This window comes from Phycodurus eques, chromosome 5 (genome assembly GCF_024500275.1).
Source record: "Phycodurus eques isolate BA_2022a chromosome 5, UOR_Pequ_1.1, whole genome shotgun sequence".
In the NCBI taxonomy this organism is placed as follows: Eukaryota; Metazoa; Chordata; class Actinopteri; order Syngnathiformes; family Syngnathidae; genus Phycodurus; species Phycodurus eques.
Genome location: NC_084529.1, coordinates 4,678,434 through 4,694,864, shown reverse-complemented (window position 1 = coordinate 4,694,864; position 16,431 = coordinate 4,678,434). Strand labels below are relative to the sequence as shown.

Sequence of the window (16,431 nt, the reverse complement as noted above, 5' to 3'; positions counted from 1 at the left end):
TTTCATAGTCATCAATCTCGACAACAATTGTCACAATACACAAACATTGCACATTTTATGTGCAATATTTTCTAATTGTGTGTGTTGTTGACAATACTTGAGAAAAATCAACGCGGGTGACATTTTTGTCACAAAATCACTGATGTTCAAAGTTCCATTTTGAGCTGCCTTGTCTGAAGAGCCAATAGGCTTGGACAACACATGAAACAAATAAATACAAAAGTGTTTTTATTGACATGAGAAGTGGAACATACAATAATCATCACGGGGTTAGTATAATGGGTTTGCGTTCAGGAAAACGGTGGTCCAGGGAAAAAAAAAAAAAAAAAAAGATGATTCCAAAAATCCGCTTTGTTTGATTTTGAGCTGACAACATCCAGAAGACTTCAGGCTTTCACTTTGAATTGATTGGCTCTCATGTTGAAGATGATCCCTAAACCATTTTAGTTGTTGGTCGAGGTAGACATAAGCATAATCATAAAATATGCTTCACTGACACACACACACACACACGCGCACACACACAAAAGAGTATTATTTATATTTCACACGAATTAAACATCGCCGCAGATGATAACTATAGTGGGGCAACTTAACCAATTAAATGTACTTACTATTAAATTGTACAACACTGTGTTGGTAAGTCTTAAAAAACTATCCGCTAGCCGTCAGGTTTTTTTTTGTTTGTTTTTTTTTGTTTTTTTTTTGCAAAAGAATAGTAGAAGGCCACCAGGCCCGCACATTTAACACAGAAGTACTCTGTAAAAATGTTGAGGTACCAGCAAATCTACATTCCGTCCCAGCCAAAAACATGTTTTTCTTTTTAGCGCTTTCGGTAGTCAAACGAACGGCTCACCGACGGAGGTCAAATGTACACATAAAGGGCGACTGAATGGAAAAAGGAGCTTCAAGCAACTCTGCTTTGGCATACGTTACTTTACTGCAAAACACCAAAGTCTCGCCACGATCGTCTTGCAAGAAAAGCTATTCTTTGTTTCCTTTTCTTTCTTTCTTTTTTTTACAGTCGGGGGGGGGGGGGGGGGGGCGCCGTGCGTCCGAGCTGGGGCTTTCACGCGCACTGCTTCTCCATCTCGGCGCCGCCTCCAAACAGAGTGAGGAGCTGCTCCTCATAGTTGGCAATGTTCCTTTTCATGATGTCCATGCACGGCCCCAGAAGTCGCTCGAAGGCGTTGACGTCCATCACTGACGGGCACAAGAAAAGGAGCTCAGTGCCGTCCGAACGTCCTCTCTTCCGTGCAGAAAAACCGACGCGTGCAAGGAGCGATTTGACAAAATAGCACTCGCTCGCAAAATAGAAGTATAAATAAAAAAATAAAAAAAAACACGTTACGAGCGCTAAATGTGGCAGCGAACCTTACATTCGTCAAAGAAAAAGAAAAAAAGAGGATTCCAACATTGTTGCTACTCCCAGATGAGGTTGACTGTCAAACTAAACATCAAACAAAGAGACACTACTACACCAAACCACATAACTTTGCCGAAAGTCCGCTAGCCTATTGCAAGCACGTAGTGAGAAACGCCACAGGCAGGCAAACGAAACGAGCGTCACTGTCCCCAGTGGTTATAACCCTTTAGGCCACGGGACATTCGAACGCAAAAACTAGCAACACACGCAGACACAGCATTTATAAGTAGACTGTATCCGTTATACTCTGCGAAAAACAATTACTCCACGTCGCGACAGATCGAGCCACGCAAAATTACTTCATGAGCGGTTCACGACTTCCCACCCCGATGCTCACAACTGGCTGGCCGAGTGCTAAAAACAGTCAGCGACTGTGCCGCCCTGTTCTTTGCATTCCATTCCAATATGTCGCTACCGACCGTAGGCGAGTGCAATTTTTCTTATGGAAAAACCCACATTACAACAATTGCGGCACGATCCTCAACTTGAGCGGCCTTCCGACATTTACCCAAGCATTTGACGCTCCCCACGGCGTAGGCGGAAGCAGCTCTGGGCTTGTTCGTGACCAGCGCCAACTCCCCGAAATACTGGCCCCGGGCGCACCGGGCGATTTCCACTTCCTCGTCGTCCTGCTCCTTTTTCGTCTGGGAACAAGGAAGCACACAACAACACACGCTAAAAGAAGCCTTCGCAGGGGAGACATTTTTCAGAATCATCTTTATTGGCCACGTAATGCGTCTTTAGTACCACAGCAAACAAGCCAAGGGTCCCCTCAGAACGTTCACTCCATCCTAGCGTAACGATCATGTCGTTAGCCTCATAGCGTAATTGCATAATTGTCATTTTGAACGAGCTGCCGCAATAACAAAATATCTTCATGTCTGCGGAAATTCTCAATCGTCGAGGTCAAGGTCATCTGCAAAAGTTGAATCGAGGCAAGTGGACTTGTTGTAAGTTGTTGTTGTTGTTTTTTTTTTTTTTTTTTTTTTTTTTTCTTGCTTTCCAAAAACATACAAAACAATAAATAATGACTTTGGCAATGATGCTCTTCGGCTGACGGCGTGTCATCATAAATGCCGCGGGAGTTGAAAAGTTCTCTTTCATTGGGGAAAAACGATTCGGATTTCTTCGAGGGGGAGGAAAAAAAAAAAAAAAAAAAACGTCAGAAAGTAGTTTGTCCAAAGAAAGAGTTGTCATCTTAGAACCCCCCCACCCGTTGGAGAAGCCCGGCACTCCAGGACAACTGAGACGACAAAGTTTTTCCCCCCTCAGTGTAAAACTCACCCTGCTTCTCTTGATGGTGATCCGAACTTGGCCGGACTCCACAATGTAGAAACAATCTGCCAAATCCCCCTGTCAATGAATTAAGCAATGATTTAATTTAAAAAAAAAAAAAAAAAAAAAAGTCAAATGTTAATTTAAAATTGATTTACTAATATATTTTCTTTATGGCTTATCATAAATTGCAAGTTTTTTTTTCTAATGCAATGAATGATTAAAAAAAAAAAGTTTCAATGTACGTCACCTGTGCAATAATCTGCTGCGAGTCACAGTACACTTTAGTCGATATCACATCCACCACCTTCATCCGCTCGGAAAGCTGCGGACGGCAAAAAAAAAACAAAAAACAAAATGCTTGACGCGCGCTTGTGACTGCCACAGGCCCAAAGTGGCGTCGCTGACCTCCAGCGACGTGAGCAGCGGCAGGGTTTCGATGAAGGCCTCGTACAGCTTCCTCTTCTCGGCGTTGTTCTTCACGATGATCCTCCGGAACGTCAGACGATCCTGGGAAAAAAAAAAAAAAAAAAAAAAAACACACACACTTGGTGCTTATTGATGTGCCAGTTCCCGATCAAATCTACAATCTAGAATGAAATTGAGTTTAAAATGCACATTACTGCCCCCTGTGGTGCGGCTGACTAATTTTGCATGTTTTTTTTTATGTCGACTTTACGACAAAAAAAAATATCATAATGTCACATACGGTGGTACCTTGACTTACTAGTCCCCCAACTAACATGTTATCACCTTGTCGTTTTTTATTTTATTTTTTTGGGTGGGGGCGGGGGGGTTGTGTTGCGAGCTTCAGACACGCCGGCAGACTCACGAGGCCCCAGAGCGCTCCAGGCAAGGTGGCGACGATGGTGGCCGCCCTGGGCGTGTTGTACATCAGCGCCAGTTCTCCGAAGCTGCCACGGTTGTCGTAGCGACCCACCAGCTTCTCGGCACTGTCCGCTTTGACGAAAATGTTGAAGGTCCCCCTGAGGAGGGAGAAGGTGTGTTGCATAATATGTTAGAATTGGACATGTTCCCCTTACAGTTCCCAGGAGGCCAAAATGCAAGAAAATACGCAGCTGCTCATGTAATATTACCTTTCAATCACATAAAAGTTGTCCCCGTCGTCGTCCTGGTCGATGACGTGTTCCCCTTCGGAGCAGAACTTCTCAAACATGGCGTCCAACACTTGTGACATCTCTTCCTGTAAGCGGTACAAATAAATCCTTCGGACCAAGCTGGAATGCGAACGTTTTGTTCCATGAACTCGTGTTGGTCGAATCCCAACGGTCTCGTGAGATTGTCTTCGTCCAATCAGATTTCAGCCTCTGTGTGTTGCCGTGCCAATCTAATCTGCCCAGGGAGGGGCCTTCGCGGTCAGTGGCTGGCCAATGTTCCCTTCAACTATTCGCAGCGCTACCGCTTCTTTTAACCAATCAGATTTCAAATTCACCCTCACAGGGCCAGAGCGCTTGGCCCTCCGTGACATCACCATTTCCCCGTCATCCGATTGGTTGGTCAGAGCGAAACTTGTTCCAGCCAATTTAGCATTTCTGTTCCGTACGATGTATTTTTGTTTCAATGTTCCATGTCTTTGTCATGTTATTAGATCCAATCTTGATTGTGAACTCCTCCACATGTTACACAGTTACGTGATGTTATTTTGCATTTTTATATAGTATCGATGTTTCTCACGAATAATGTACTCACAGGATCCAAGTTCTTGAAAAGAAGAATGTCCCGACACGCTTCCTGTAATCTTTGTCGCTGCTCGTCTGTTTTGGGGTGGGCGACCTGTACGTTCAAATTGCGCCGCCATTAGTAACACCAACAGTAAGAAAAAGAAATTGAAACGAAATAATATCACAATTGACTCTTCTCATCGGTTTTGGGGTCGGTGACATTAATAAGTACATGTGATTCGTTTGAATTAAAAGCGTTAGGCATTGACGCGATGCAAAAAAAAAAAAAAAAAATGGTGACCACAAATATCAAAACAAAAAACAGTACAACACAAAAATAACTCCAGCTCCCAGAATAAATCAAGAAAATATCGTCTTATCGTCTGTTGTGAGGTTCCATTGACGTGAGCGACAGAATACAGAAGTAAGAAGAGAACATAAGAGATAGGATACTACTACTACTGCTGACAATAATAACAACAATAATATCCTTCAAAAAAAATATTTCAAAAATACATACTAAATAAAGTCTAAATACTGCCCGGCTCCTTTTAAAGTGAATAAAATAAATTCTTAATTCTGCTTGTTTGCATCTCTGTCAGGATGGGTCACATTAATAAGGGCAACAGAAAACGATCAAAACTTTTAAAAATGAATAGAAAACACTGAACACTGAAAATTCAAAACAAAATCCATGAAAATACAAAAGGTTTGTCTCATCTTATTGCAGTCCACTTTTGTTCCATTTGCACAAAGAAGAAAACAAAAAGACACAAAGTATGACGTTATGATGATTACCCGGGGCTCTTTATCCTCGTCATCTTCATCCGGATTGAAGGCTTCGGCACACACTGAACAACAACAACAAAAGCAGCGCGTCGGTAAAGCGCACACCGCCACACAAAACCTGAAATCCACTCAAGAGCCAAATGGACAAATGTGTTAACAGGGCGACAGAGGTGGTTACATTCTTTTTTTTTTTTTTTTTTTTTTTTTGCAACAGTGAAGAAGCCTCGGGTGGCTGGAATATACCCCAGCAAGTCGTCGCGGGGCTTTTCCGCACCCCAACAATGAGGCGCTCTAAAGTGGTCACGCGAGCGCTGGCCGGCAAGTCAAGACTAATATTAGCGCCGCGCTGATGAGCCGGTGTGCAGTATACACACACGTCCGTCTTATACTGCCCCCAGGTGGCCAAGGAGGGCACACCAAAAGGAGCAAGCGCGACAGCCATTCAATTAATGCAATGTGACCAAAAAAAAAAAAAAAAAAAAAAAAAACGGTTGAATTTATTTCATTGTCATTATTGTATGTTTTGATAAAGTACTGTACAATATTATGGAGTGCATTTTTTCCTCAGTAAAACAAATGACTATTTGTTTTGTTTTTGGCGACGGACGATGCATTGCCGAGGTCCCGGCTCGGAATCGGACGATACTCCGATTCTTTGGACGGAAGACAGACGGAAAGAGGGCGATGTGATGAGTGAAAGGTGGACCTCTATATTTTGTAGGCATGCGCACACACAGTGTTTTGACGCGGCGACACAGTCCAGACACCTTTAACTCACCTGACGCTCTTCTGATGAATCGGTTGATAATCGGCGCTGCCAAAAGACAAATAAAAGCCACATTCAAGTCAATCTCGAGCTTTTCTCGTAGCGTAATGACGTCGGCAGCGAGCGGCGTGTGCTTTTTTTTTTTTTTTTTTTTAACGCTTGACCTCATTTTGAATATTCAGCCGGGCAGCGAGACCTCAATGAGAGCGCGGCGCCTCTCTTTGATCGCATTTGAATGACACACAACAATGAGGTTATTTGTAGAAGTCTCGTTTCTAATATTTGGATCCTCTCGCGCAAGCTGGAGTCCAAAATGACATTTTACTCAAATATAACAATATAAACTGGAATAGTACAAATAAAATGTTAAAAAATAAATAAAATATCAAAAATAAAAAGGAAATAAATAAAAGCTGTAGTCCAAAAGTCTACATTAATAGATGCAACATAAACAAATAAATACATTTAAAAAATAATAATATCCAATTTAAGCAGGCAGAAAAAAAAAAACAGCCAAGGGGGGGGGGGGGAACAGAAAAAAATATAATATCTCCAAAACTGAAAACATCCAATATGAAATATGAAAATACCCTCCCCAAAAAAAAAAATACTGCCCACCTCACAAAATAAATAAATACACTAAAATAAATTAGTACTTCTAATCTGTTTTGGGTTAGAGTCTATTTAGTGTCAAATGAATTTGTCCTTCTTGCACACGCAAGCCCATTAGGATGCATTAATTGTCCAACGAGCTAAGGATGCTATGCTACTTCCGCCACCTAGTCGCACTGCAAAAAAACAACAACAACCGAAATCTCAAGATCAATGCACGACTTTTGCGCAAATAGGCTCCTTCTCCTTCTTCTCGCTCTCTCTGATTTTTTTTTTTTGTTTTTGTTTGCAACAGCATTGTGCAACCTTTTGCAACACGATGCCCGCAGCCGGCACCACGCGAGGCCCGCTCAACCACAGAGGAGGAACAAATGCAACGCGATTTGATTGGATGTTGTTTTGGGAAATGGATGGCGCATTTGGCGTAGCATGCTGGCGGCGCAATCGCATTACGGGAACATCCGCACTCCGGCACAAACCTTGAAAATCTTCGTCGTCTTCGTCGTCTTCTCCGTTCTCGGAGTCGATGTGCATGGCCTCGTCGAGGAAATTGACCGCCTTGCCGGTGCCGCCGCCTCTCGGCTGCCCGTGCGGCGGCGGCGGCTCCCCGTCGTCCTCGTCCCCATCGCGGCGCTCGTTGAGGCGGGTGAAGTACTGCAGGGCGAAGTCGAGCAGGTCCCCCGGCTGGTTCCTCAGCACTTCCACGGTAAAGCGCTGCAACAGCTCCGTCAGGCCCGCGGGGATTTCTATACTCATTCCTGCCTGCGGCTTGCGTGACGAGGGGCCCAGAAGGAGAAGGAGGTGAAGAAACAAAGGATGGGAGGAGGAGAGAAAAAAACAAAAACAAAGAAAAAAGGCCGGCTTGGATGTCAAAGATGCGCTTTTTGCTCGTGAAAACGCCTCTTTGGTCCGAGCATCACCACCACCATCCTCTTCCTCTGATGATGATGGCTGTACAGGAAACCCACGCATGTGACCCGGGTTTCCATGGCAACCGCCTGTCCAATGATTGCGTACGAGCAGCAGAGGAACGACACTATTCCTCTTATGTCACAAATTACAAATATGAATGCAAAAAGTGATTTTTTTTTTTTTTAACAAAGACTAATGTGAGGTTGTAATGGTGGTCAAACTGTTTCCAATTGCTTTAAGGGTTTACCCAAAGAAAAAAAGAAAAGCCCACTAGAACACCTAAACTTCATTTGTTAATCAAAGGCACTTTGAACGGTAGCGGGTGTGTGCTGACTCCTGAACATGAGTTTGAATGTTATTGGTCAATTCCAAACAAAGCTGAAGAGTGATGAGGGTGTGCACACTTTTGAAACCATTTTTTATTTTTTTAAACCCAATTGAGTCGTGCTGGATACAAGCCACAATAATGGTGAGGAATGTTTTGAAATCATCTTTAATCATATTTTGTATGACAAAAATCTGATATTTTGCATATCAGTATAAAACCGCTAAATTCCTGACATTTGAGCGATTCATGCTTTTTCCCCTTAATTTTGACAGCCAAAACATGGTCGAGAACATTCCCTCTAAAGAGTTTGGATTTCTTTTATCAAGGTACAACAATTCTTTCCACTTTCAAGGTTTTTTTTTTTTTTTTTTTTTTTCCTCTTTTTCCCCTGAACAAAATATTTTTTTTATCCATTTTTTCCCCACTGTTCAGAGGATTATAGCCACAATGTGACCGATTTCTTTGACTCACCACCTATAAACGCTGCTGCTTTCATTTGCAAATGTGATGAGGATGAATGAGAAGAAAACATGTTTTTTTTAAAAAAAGAAACTCTTCGTTTTCCCAGGAAACATTTATTCGAGACACAATATCTTTCCATCAACAGGTCAGTTAAATATTAACAAATTTACAGGCGTGAGGAATGTAAAAAAAAAAAAAAAAAAAAAAAAACCAAAAAAAAAAACCAGGCGCTCTTAAAAAAAAAATACCCCAACCAACCACAGGGGGCGCTGTTCACAGTTCCCCAGTTTGTTGTTCCAAGTGCTCTTCAACTGGCCACTCACAGCTCAATTTTGGGGGACGTTTTTGCCTACGAGCAAAACGGGAGGAACATCAAGCAGAGCACAAACGTGGGACCCGTTGCTCAAATGCGACGCCTTACCGCTTCTTTTTCTTCATCATCCTCCTCCTCATCCACGACCTCCTCCTCATCTCCAGCTTCCTCGGAATCGTCGGCGTCCTCCGTATCGGCTGGCGCTTCGGGTTCTTCCTCAGGCTCCTCTTCCACCTCAAGTCAAAAAAGTTCATACAACACTTTTAATAGCGCCCGTTTTGCTGACGAGTCTACCGCGTAATTGTTTGGGTTCCATCTTTTTTTGACTGACCTGCTCCTCCAGCGGTATGTTCATGCTGAGTCTCAGCATGCGTTCTATCCTGTCGCCGTACGCCTTGGTGTCGGCCAGCTGGTAGCCCGAGCGCAGGGTGGCCGTCTCGAAGAGGACGGTGGCCAGGTCGGCCGCCGTCTGGTCGTCGGCGTCGTCCTACGCCCGCGGAGATGAGTGTTAATCATATTCAGGCAGCGCATTTTTTTACCCCACCTTCGTGTCAATAGCACTTACGTTGACCCGCTTGAGCATCTGCTTGATGAGGGGATGCTTGGGGTTGATTTCTAACGTTTTCTTCTGGCTGGCGTAGTAACTGCAAAAGGTAGCGACGTTAGTGACGGTCACGCCGCTTACTTGGATTTCACCTTTGTCTTTTCTGAACTCACTTTGTGGAAATATCTTTTCCCGTCTGGTACGCCTGCGCCTTCATGATCCTCTCCATGTTGCCCGACCAGCCGTACTGACTGGCCACCAGCGCACACGGGGAGTTGGTCAGTCTCTGAGACAGAACCGCCTTCTCAATCTGCATGCGCACAGACAAAAAAATAAATAAATAAACATGTGAAATGGGCAAAATGGCACAGTCAGCTCAGCAATATGACACGCTACATTTAAAAAAAAAAAAAAAAAATTAGTTCAAAATAGCTAAATTTTACATATGCGGTATATTTTAAATTTCCATTTATTCTAAATTAAAAAAGTAGATACAACCCCAATTCCATTGACGCTGGGCTGTTATGTTGATATGCAAATCATGTTCAACCTATATTTAATTGAATACACTACAAAGACAAGATTAGATATTTAATGTTCCAACTGATACTTTTTTTTTAGCAAAAAAATCATTAACTTAGAATTTTATGGCTGCAACATTCCAAAAAAGCTGGGACAGGGTCATGTTTACCACTGTGTTACATCACCTTTTCTTTCAACAACATTCAATAAACATTTGGGATCTGAGGACACTAATTGTTGACGCTTTGTAGGTGGAATTCTTTCCCCATTCTTGCTCGATGTACAGCTTCAGCTGTTCAACAGTCCGGGGTCTCCGTTGTCGTATTTTACGCTTCATAATGCGCCACACATTTTCAATGGGAGACAGGTCTGGAGTGCAGGCAGGCCAGTCTAGTACCCGCACTCTTTTACTACGAAGCCACACTGTTAACACTTGCAGAATGTGGTTTGGCATTGTCTTGCTGAAATAAGCAGGGGCGTCCATGAAAAAGACGTTGCTTGGATGGCAGCATATGTTTCTCCAAAACCTGTATGTACCTTTCAGCATTAATGGTGCTTTCACATTTGTGTAAGTTACTAACACAGCCCCATACCATCACAGATGCTGGCTTTTGAACTTTGCGTCCATAACAGTCCGGATGCTTCTTTTCTTCTTTGGCGCGGAGAACAAGACTTCCACAATTTCAAAACCAATTTGAAAGGTGGACTCGTCAGACCACAGAACACTTTTAGTCAGTCCATCTTAGATGAGCTCGGGCCCAGAGAAGCCGGCGGCGTTTCAGGGTGTGTTTGATAAATGGCTTTTGCTTTGCATAGTAGAGTTTCAAGTTGCACTTCCGGATGTAGCGCCGAACTGCATTTACTGACATTGGTTTTCGGAAGTGTTCCTGAGCCCATGCGGTGATATCCTTTACACATCGATGTCGGTTTTTGATGCAGTGCCGCCCGAGGGATCGAAGGTCACGGGCATTCAATGTTGGTTTTTGGCCTCGCCGCTTTCATGCAGTGATTTCTCCAGATTCTCTGAACCTTTTGATGATATTATGGACCGTAGATGAAATCCCTAAATTTCTTACAATTGTACGTTGAGGAACATTGTCCTTAAACCGTTGGACTATTTTCTCACGCATTTGTTCACAAAGAGGTGAACCTCGCCCCTTCTTTGCTTGTGAATGACTGAGCAATTAAGGGAAGCTCTTTTCTACCCAATGAGCCCGTTCACCTGTGGGATGTTCCAAACAGGTGTTTGATGAGCATTCCTCAACTTTCTCACTTTTTTGGAACGTGTTGCAGCCATAAAATTCTACGTTCATGATTATTTGATAAAAACAATAAGGTTTGTCAGTTTGAACATTAAATATCTTTTTTGTAGTGTATTCAACTAAATATAGGTTGAACATGATTTGCAAACCATTGTTTTCTGTTTTTAATAACATCCCAATTTGATTGGAATTAGGGTTGTAAAATCCAAGTAAAACAAATTTACATGCACTTAATATTTTGTATGCAACAAGAATTATTAACACCCCCCCCCCCATCTGTACATTTGAAAAATCTAATACGGCGGCCCTTGTGCACAAGCTCGCCCACTCCTGTTACACCTCGCCTGAGAAGTTGCCAAGTCCTTGGACCACATCTCCCAGTCAAGTTTATTTTCATGTGGCTTGCCTGGACGCACTGTGGGGTCGCGCTGCACCTCACAGGTCAATTTTGGTATTGTGACTTTTTTGTGTATCGGCGCAATGCATCAATGGGGCCACCGTTTGTGCGCTCCTCTTCAAGATGCATTGAGGGCACCGTATAGGTGATCAAAATAAAAAAGCTTTTCGTTTGACCTTGTCCTTGAGCGCCTTGTCCTTGAGCCAGGTGGCGAGCGGCTCGTACTCCTTCTCCTGCGCCTCGCGCTTCTCCTTGGCCTTGTCGCTCTCGTCGAACTTGACGCCCTCCTTGGCCACGTTCTGGAAGCGCTTGCCGTCGAACTCGGGCAGCGCCTGGATGCAGTACTCGTCCACGGGCTCCGTCAAGTAGATCACCTCGTAGCCCTTCTTCAGCAGCCGCTCCACGAAGGGAGACGCCTCGGCCTGGACGCAAACCGTCGTTCCCGTGCTCAGGGAAAAGAAACAAAAAAAATCTCTGGTCTCTCTCCATGGCAGATTTTTCTTACCTCCTTCCTGTTGGTGCCGGCCATGAAGTAGATCTTGTCCTGCTTGTCCTTCATGCGCTCCACGTACTGCTCCAGGCTGGCCAGCACCGTGTCGCTGTTGGACGTGTTGAAGCGCAGCAGCTTGGCCAGGCGGGTGCGGTTGGAGTGGTCCTCGATGACGCCCAGCTTGATGTTGGTGCCGAACTCCTTCCAGAACTTGTCGTCGTACACCTCCTCGGCGATCTTCTTGATCATGTCCAGAGTTTTGCGCACCAGTTTCTTACGGATCACCTGATTGGAGGAGGAAGAGACAGGAAAAAAAAAAAAAAAAAGGAAATTAGCTTATAGTCTTTCCATCTATGCTGTAACATTTACACAACCACATTATGCATCATTTTTAAATTCAAGTGCATTTACATTGGATTGGCAGAAAATGTAATTTCAGTAGCTCAATTCAAAACGTGAAACTCAGATCCATTAAATGAAAACTTTTTAGGGGACGTTTTGATCGTTTTAAATTCTTGACATTTCCCTTCACTGTAAACTAGAACCAAAATGGCAAAAATAAAACCGAAATATTTCACTGTGGGGTGAATCAATGAGTTTCACTTCACTACGGAGCTAAAATGTGTTGGTACATGCGTTTTTCTATTGTACATTCATATTTGCGCATGCATGCTGCATATTTGTGAGCATTACCGGACTAAACTCCACCAAAAGTGTTATTATTTGGAAAGGACTGGATTTGCGATGTATTCACCTTAAGCAGTTTGTGCTGCTGGAGAGTCTCTCGGGACACGTTCAGAGGAAGGTCATCAGAATCAACCTTATTTTTTTGGGGGGGGGGAAGAGGATTCAATACAAACAAATTGCAGCTTGAAGACAAAAAAATATATTTCGATACTCACCACTCCCTTGACAAAGTTGAGATATTTGGGCATCATGTCGTTGAAGTCGTCAGTGATGAAAACCCTCCTGACAAAAAGCTGTGGCGAGAATTAGCGTTAACACCGTATTTAGTTGTATTCAAAATTAAAAGGTATTAAACTGCTTTAGGTGCATGTAGCGGTCATTTTTTTTTGGGGGGGGGGGGGGGGGGGGCGGTGGCGATAACGCCGCCATCTGTGATCACCGAGGTCACGGCAGTCGTGTTTTGAGATATTCCCAGCGTTTCACGGCTGCTCTCTCACCTTGATGTAGTCGTTCTTCTTGGAGCCGTACTCGTCGAAGAGGCCGCGGGGGGCGGCGGTGGGCACGAACAGGATGGACTTGAAGGTGACCTCGCCCTCGGCCGTGAAGTGGATGTGAGCCAGAGGGTTGTCGTTGTCCTGCGGGGAGAGCGCAACGGTCAACCGCGCAGCCTACTTTTTGTCCACAATGCGCGGACAGCAGACATTTTGCGTGGGGTTTTTACAGTATACGGGAAATGGGGTTGGATCCGGACCGTTTCCCCGTTTCCTCACCTTGGAGAAGGTCTTGTAGAAAGCGTTGTACTCGTCGTCCTCAACCTCCTTGGCTGGTCTCTGCCAGATGGGCTTGATGTCGTTCATCAGCTCCCAATCCCACACCGTCTTCTCAACCTGATTTAGCAGGAGAGAAAAAGAAAAATCATTAAGCGCGCTGCTTCGGTCAAACTGCTTTAAACCAATATTGTTAGTGACTTCTCGAATCGTCCACCTTTTTGGTTTTGGGCTTGTCTTTGTCCTCTTCCTCCTCCTCCACCTCGGCCTCGTCTTCAGAAGCTTCTTTGTCCGGTTCCTCGGCATCTTCGTCAACAGGCTCCTCCACGGTCTCGGTCTGATGTGGACGACAATTCCAGAAACTCAATTTCAACTTGAAAGTTTACAAAAAAAAAAAAAAAAAAATAAATCCCACCAAGCTCATAATAGTGAAGCACTGCCGTTAACATTCAGTTTGACTCATTGGCAATGTGTATTTATACAGGCCAAATTTACAAGCCTGGTTGTTTGGCTTAAAGTGTGACATTTCGACAAAATGAACACTGAAGAGCTTTTCATTAAGAGGAAAAAAAAGCGCTCCTTTAAATTGAATAAAAATTTAAATATGAGTATAAATTTCAGTGTGTTAAAAAAAAAAAAAAAAGTTCCTCACTCATTTGAAGGTATTTTACCCCCAGTTTAGTAACTTTGTTTATTGCAGTAATTTGTTGTTTTTGCCTCTCATCACGTCTCTCATCACCTTGCTGGCCCAAACGTAAATGGGGAAGTTGATGAACTGCGAATACTTCCTGACGAGGTTCTTGATGGTCTCCAGCTCCAAGTAGTCCGACGCCTCCTCTTTCATCACCAGCCTGCAAAAGAGATTTCAAAGTGAGCGGGCATCGTGTGAGGGATTTAGCATTTAACCTACGTGATGGTGGTCCCGCGGCCCAGCGTGTCCCCGCGGGGGTCCTCGATGACGGAGAACCGGTTGGAGTCCGACTCCCAGATGTGCTGCGTGCCGTTGTTGTGCTTGGAGGTGACGACGACCTCGTCGGCCACTAGGAAGGCCGAGTAGAAGCCCACGCCGAACTGCCCGATCAGCTCCGAGGTGGACTGGTCCTCTGACTGCATCTCCGTCATCTTGTTGAGGAACTCGCTTGTGCCCGACTTTGCGATGGTGCCCAGGTTCTTCACCAGCTCCTCTTTGGTCATGCCGATGCCCGTGTCTGTGATGTGGAGCATGTTCTTCTCCTTGTCCGACTGGAGCGCAAGAAAAGGACTCCTTTCGCTTGCGATTCACATTTGGTCTAGATTGTCGCAACGGGCGCTACGCACTTTAATTTTGATGGTCAGCTCTTCGTTGGAGGCCAGCGCAGAGTCGTCGGTGAGTGACAACAAGCGGATCTTATCCAGGGCGTCGGAAGCGTTGGAGATCAGCTCCCTGAGGAAGATCTGAAACACAAAATTGCCATCTTTAGCCACAATCCCCCCCCCATTTAGCCCCCAGTATGAAAAGCCCTTGCTCACTTCCTTATTCTTGTACAAGGAGTTGATGATCAGCTTCATCATGCGATTGACCTCGGCCTGAAAGGCGTGCTTCTCAGACTTTTCCCGGAGTTCCTTAATTTGGGCTGCGTTCAGACCATCCAGCTGGATGGCTTCCTCCTCTCTGGCGAGGAAAAAAGAAAAAACAGGTGAGACGTCACACACCAGTAAGCAATCGTGTGGTTGCAAATAAGCGCTTCCCTCAGTGTCCCTGCTGCAGATTCATTCAAAAGGTTGATATGGCCGTTTGCGTGCACGCGTCTGGTCATGTTGACCTCGTTGGAAGGCCCAGCCATCCTTTAAATTAGCGGTGGTCGTAAGTGCTGATCAACATGAAGTACGCAAAGTGCCCAACTAACAAGTCTTTGGACAATTTAAAAAAAAAAAAAAAAAAAAACATGAATCACCGAGTCAAAACGTTAAAAAAAAAGTAAATAAGTATTTTTCAGAGCGGTTACATCAAATGTAATATTTCCCAAGGCACACTGGTTGAGAAGCATTATTTTAACCTATTAATATGGACAGTGAGTTCATTGCGCAATATAGCAAGTTGTTCTTTTCCAAGGGACGCAAACCTCTGAACGAGCTCGTCGTCCGTCTTGGAGCCGTCCCGGCTTTTGCCCAGGTCCTCGTCCACGGTGCCGTCCGCGTCCACTTCATCGTCGGCCTTCACAGCACCTGAAATCGTACAAATCAGACTTGGTGATCATTATTCAGAGTTCATGACGGATCACGATCGAAATATGAAACCAGGCCTGTTCGAATTCGGAGAAGCCGCAAATCAGATTTGTGCTCGAAAAAGCCAGTAAATGAATTCGTAAGTGGGGGTGGGGGGAGAGAAAAAAAAACAATCTTTAAAATCGCGTTAGAGGCGGACAAAGCAAGATATCACGTCACAAAATGTTGCTCGATTAAAGGCGACCTTGTGTCAAAAATGATAAAACAAACCTCTTGAAGTGAATTCAAACGAGTTCGAAATGCCGCGACTGCAGTTGTGAGGGGGCGATCGCGACAGCTATGCTAATCTGAGCTAGTTTAGCTGCTAACCGTAGCAAGCTGCCTGGACGGCACAAAAGGCGGGCGCTCGCTCACCGAAGGCTAACAGCCCGATTAGAAGTCCTACAGCCCACGCCCGCGTCATTCCGAGATGAGAGCTTGTTTGTGAGAGTTCGGCACCAGCGCGGACAAAAGGTGAAGACAACACACGCCGCACTCGGCTTCCACCAGAGACTCGACAATGAATCGCCGTCGGAAACGCAGCGCAGTTAAATGCGCCGCGATCGACCAATGGCGGCGCACCACGCACCACCTCAGACCAATCGCAACGCAGACGCCGCCGCGACGCTGGCCAATCGGCGTCGTCAACATATGTCGATACCCTCAAATCGTGGCTGGCCACCATTGGCCGAAAATCATCCATTCATTTACGTTTAACTTTGATTTCCTTATTATGCAACGCGTGTTTCATCGTATACAGACACAATATCGGATAATTAGTCAATGTGATAATCATCTATTGAATCGAATTGACGGGTAAAAAAAACTGACATTATCGCTACTACTAAACATCTTTCAAGGTAGCTCACATTTCATTTTCAGAGTGAAAACTCCTCAGTTATAAACAAACAAACGCAAGGCTTCCATAATGTGCACAAGTGGCTAAAGAATAG

At 44.5% G+C, this 16,431-nt stretch overlaps 1 protein-coding gene across 2 annotated transcripts; it reads right to left on the bottom strand.

Annotated features, from left to right (window-relative positions):
• Positions 1-250: 250 nt before the first annotated feature.
• Positions 251-16,041, bottom strand: LOC133402868 (endoplasmin-like). 2 transcript variants are annotated; one of them, XM_061677103.1, is made up of 28 exons: positions 15,854-16,041; positions 15,337-15,439; positions 14,744-14,885; positions 14,552-14,668; positions 14,145-14,476; positions 13,974-14,085; positions 13,452-13,571; positions 13,238-13,354; positions 12,965-13,102; positions 12,683-12,760; positions 12,535-12,600; positions 11,796-12,065; positions 11,467-11,712; positions 9,283-9,419; positions 9,131-9,209; positions 8,897-9,052; positions 8,667-8,799; positions 8,364-8,383; positions 7,030-7,312; positions 5,182-5,234; positions 4,412-4,495; positions 3,799-3,905; positions 3,534-3,687; positions 3,110-3,211; positions 2,952-3,026; positions 2,711-2,779; positions 1,935-2,070; positions 1,055-1,203 (listed from the first exon to the last, which is right to left on the bottom strand). In XM_061677103.1, exons 1-28 carry the CDS (start codon positions 15,900-15,902, stop codon positions 1,070-1,072), a joined length of 3,612 nt encoding a protein of 1,203 aa, XP_061533087.1. In that variant the 5' UTR covers positions 15,903-16,041; the 3' UTR covers positions 1,055-1,069. The 2 variants fall into 2 exon arrangements, with proteins under 2 accessions (XP_061533086.1, XP_061533087.1); XM_061677102.1 differs by lacking the exons at positions 8,364-8,383; positions 8,667-8,799; positions 8,897-9,052; ... (13 more) ...; positions 15,337-15,439; positions 15,854-16,041 and adding an exon at positions 5,951-5,986 and having other exon boundaries at positions 251-1,203; positions 7,030-7,558.
• Positions 16,042-16,431: the final 390 nt, after the last annotated feature.

Coding starts and splice junctions, on each gene's coding strand:
- LOC133402868 (XM_061677103.1), bottom strand. CDS start 15,902: ATGACGCGGGCGTGGGCTGTAGGACTTCTAATCGGGCTGTTAGCCTTC. Junction 7,313..8,363: donor ATATTGTGTCTCGAATAAAT/GTTTCCTGGGAA, acceptor CGCAAGCCGCAG/GCAGGAATGAGTATAGAAAT. Junction 3,212..3,533: donor CTGGAGCGCTCTGGGGCCTC/GTGAGTCTGCCG, acceptor TTTTTTTCCCAG/GATCGTCTGACGTTCCGGAG.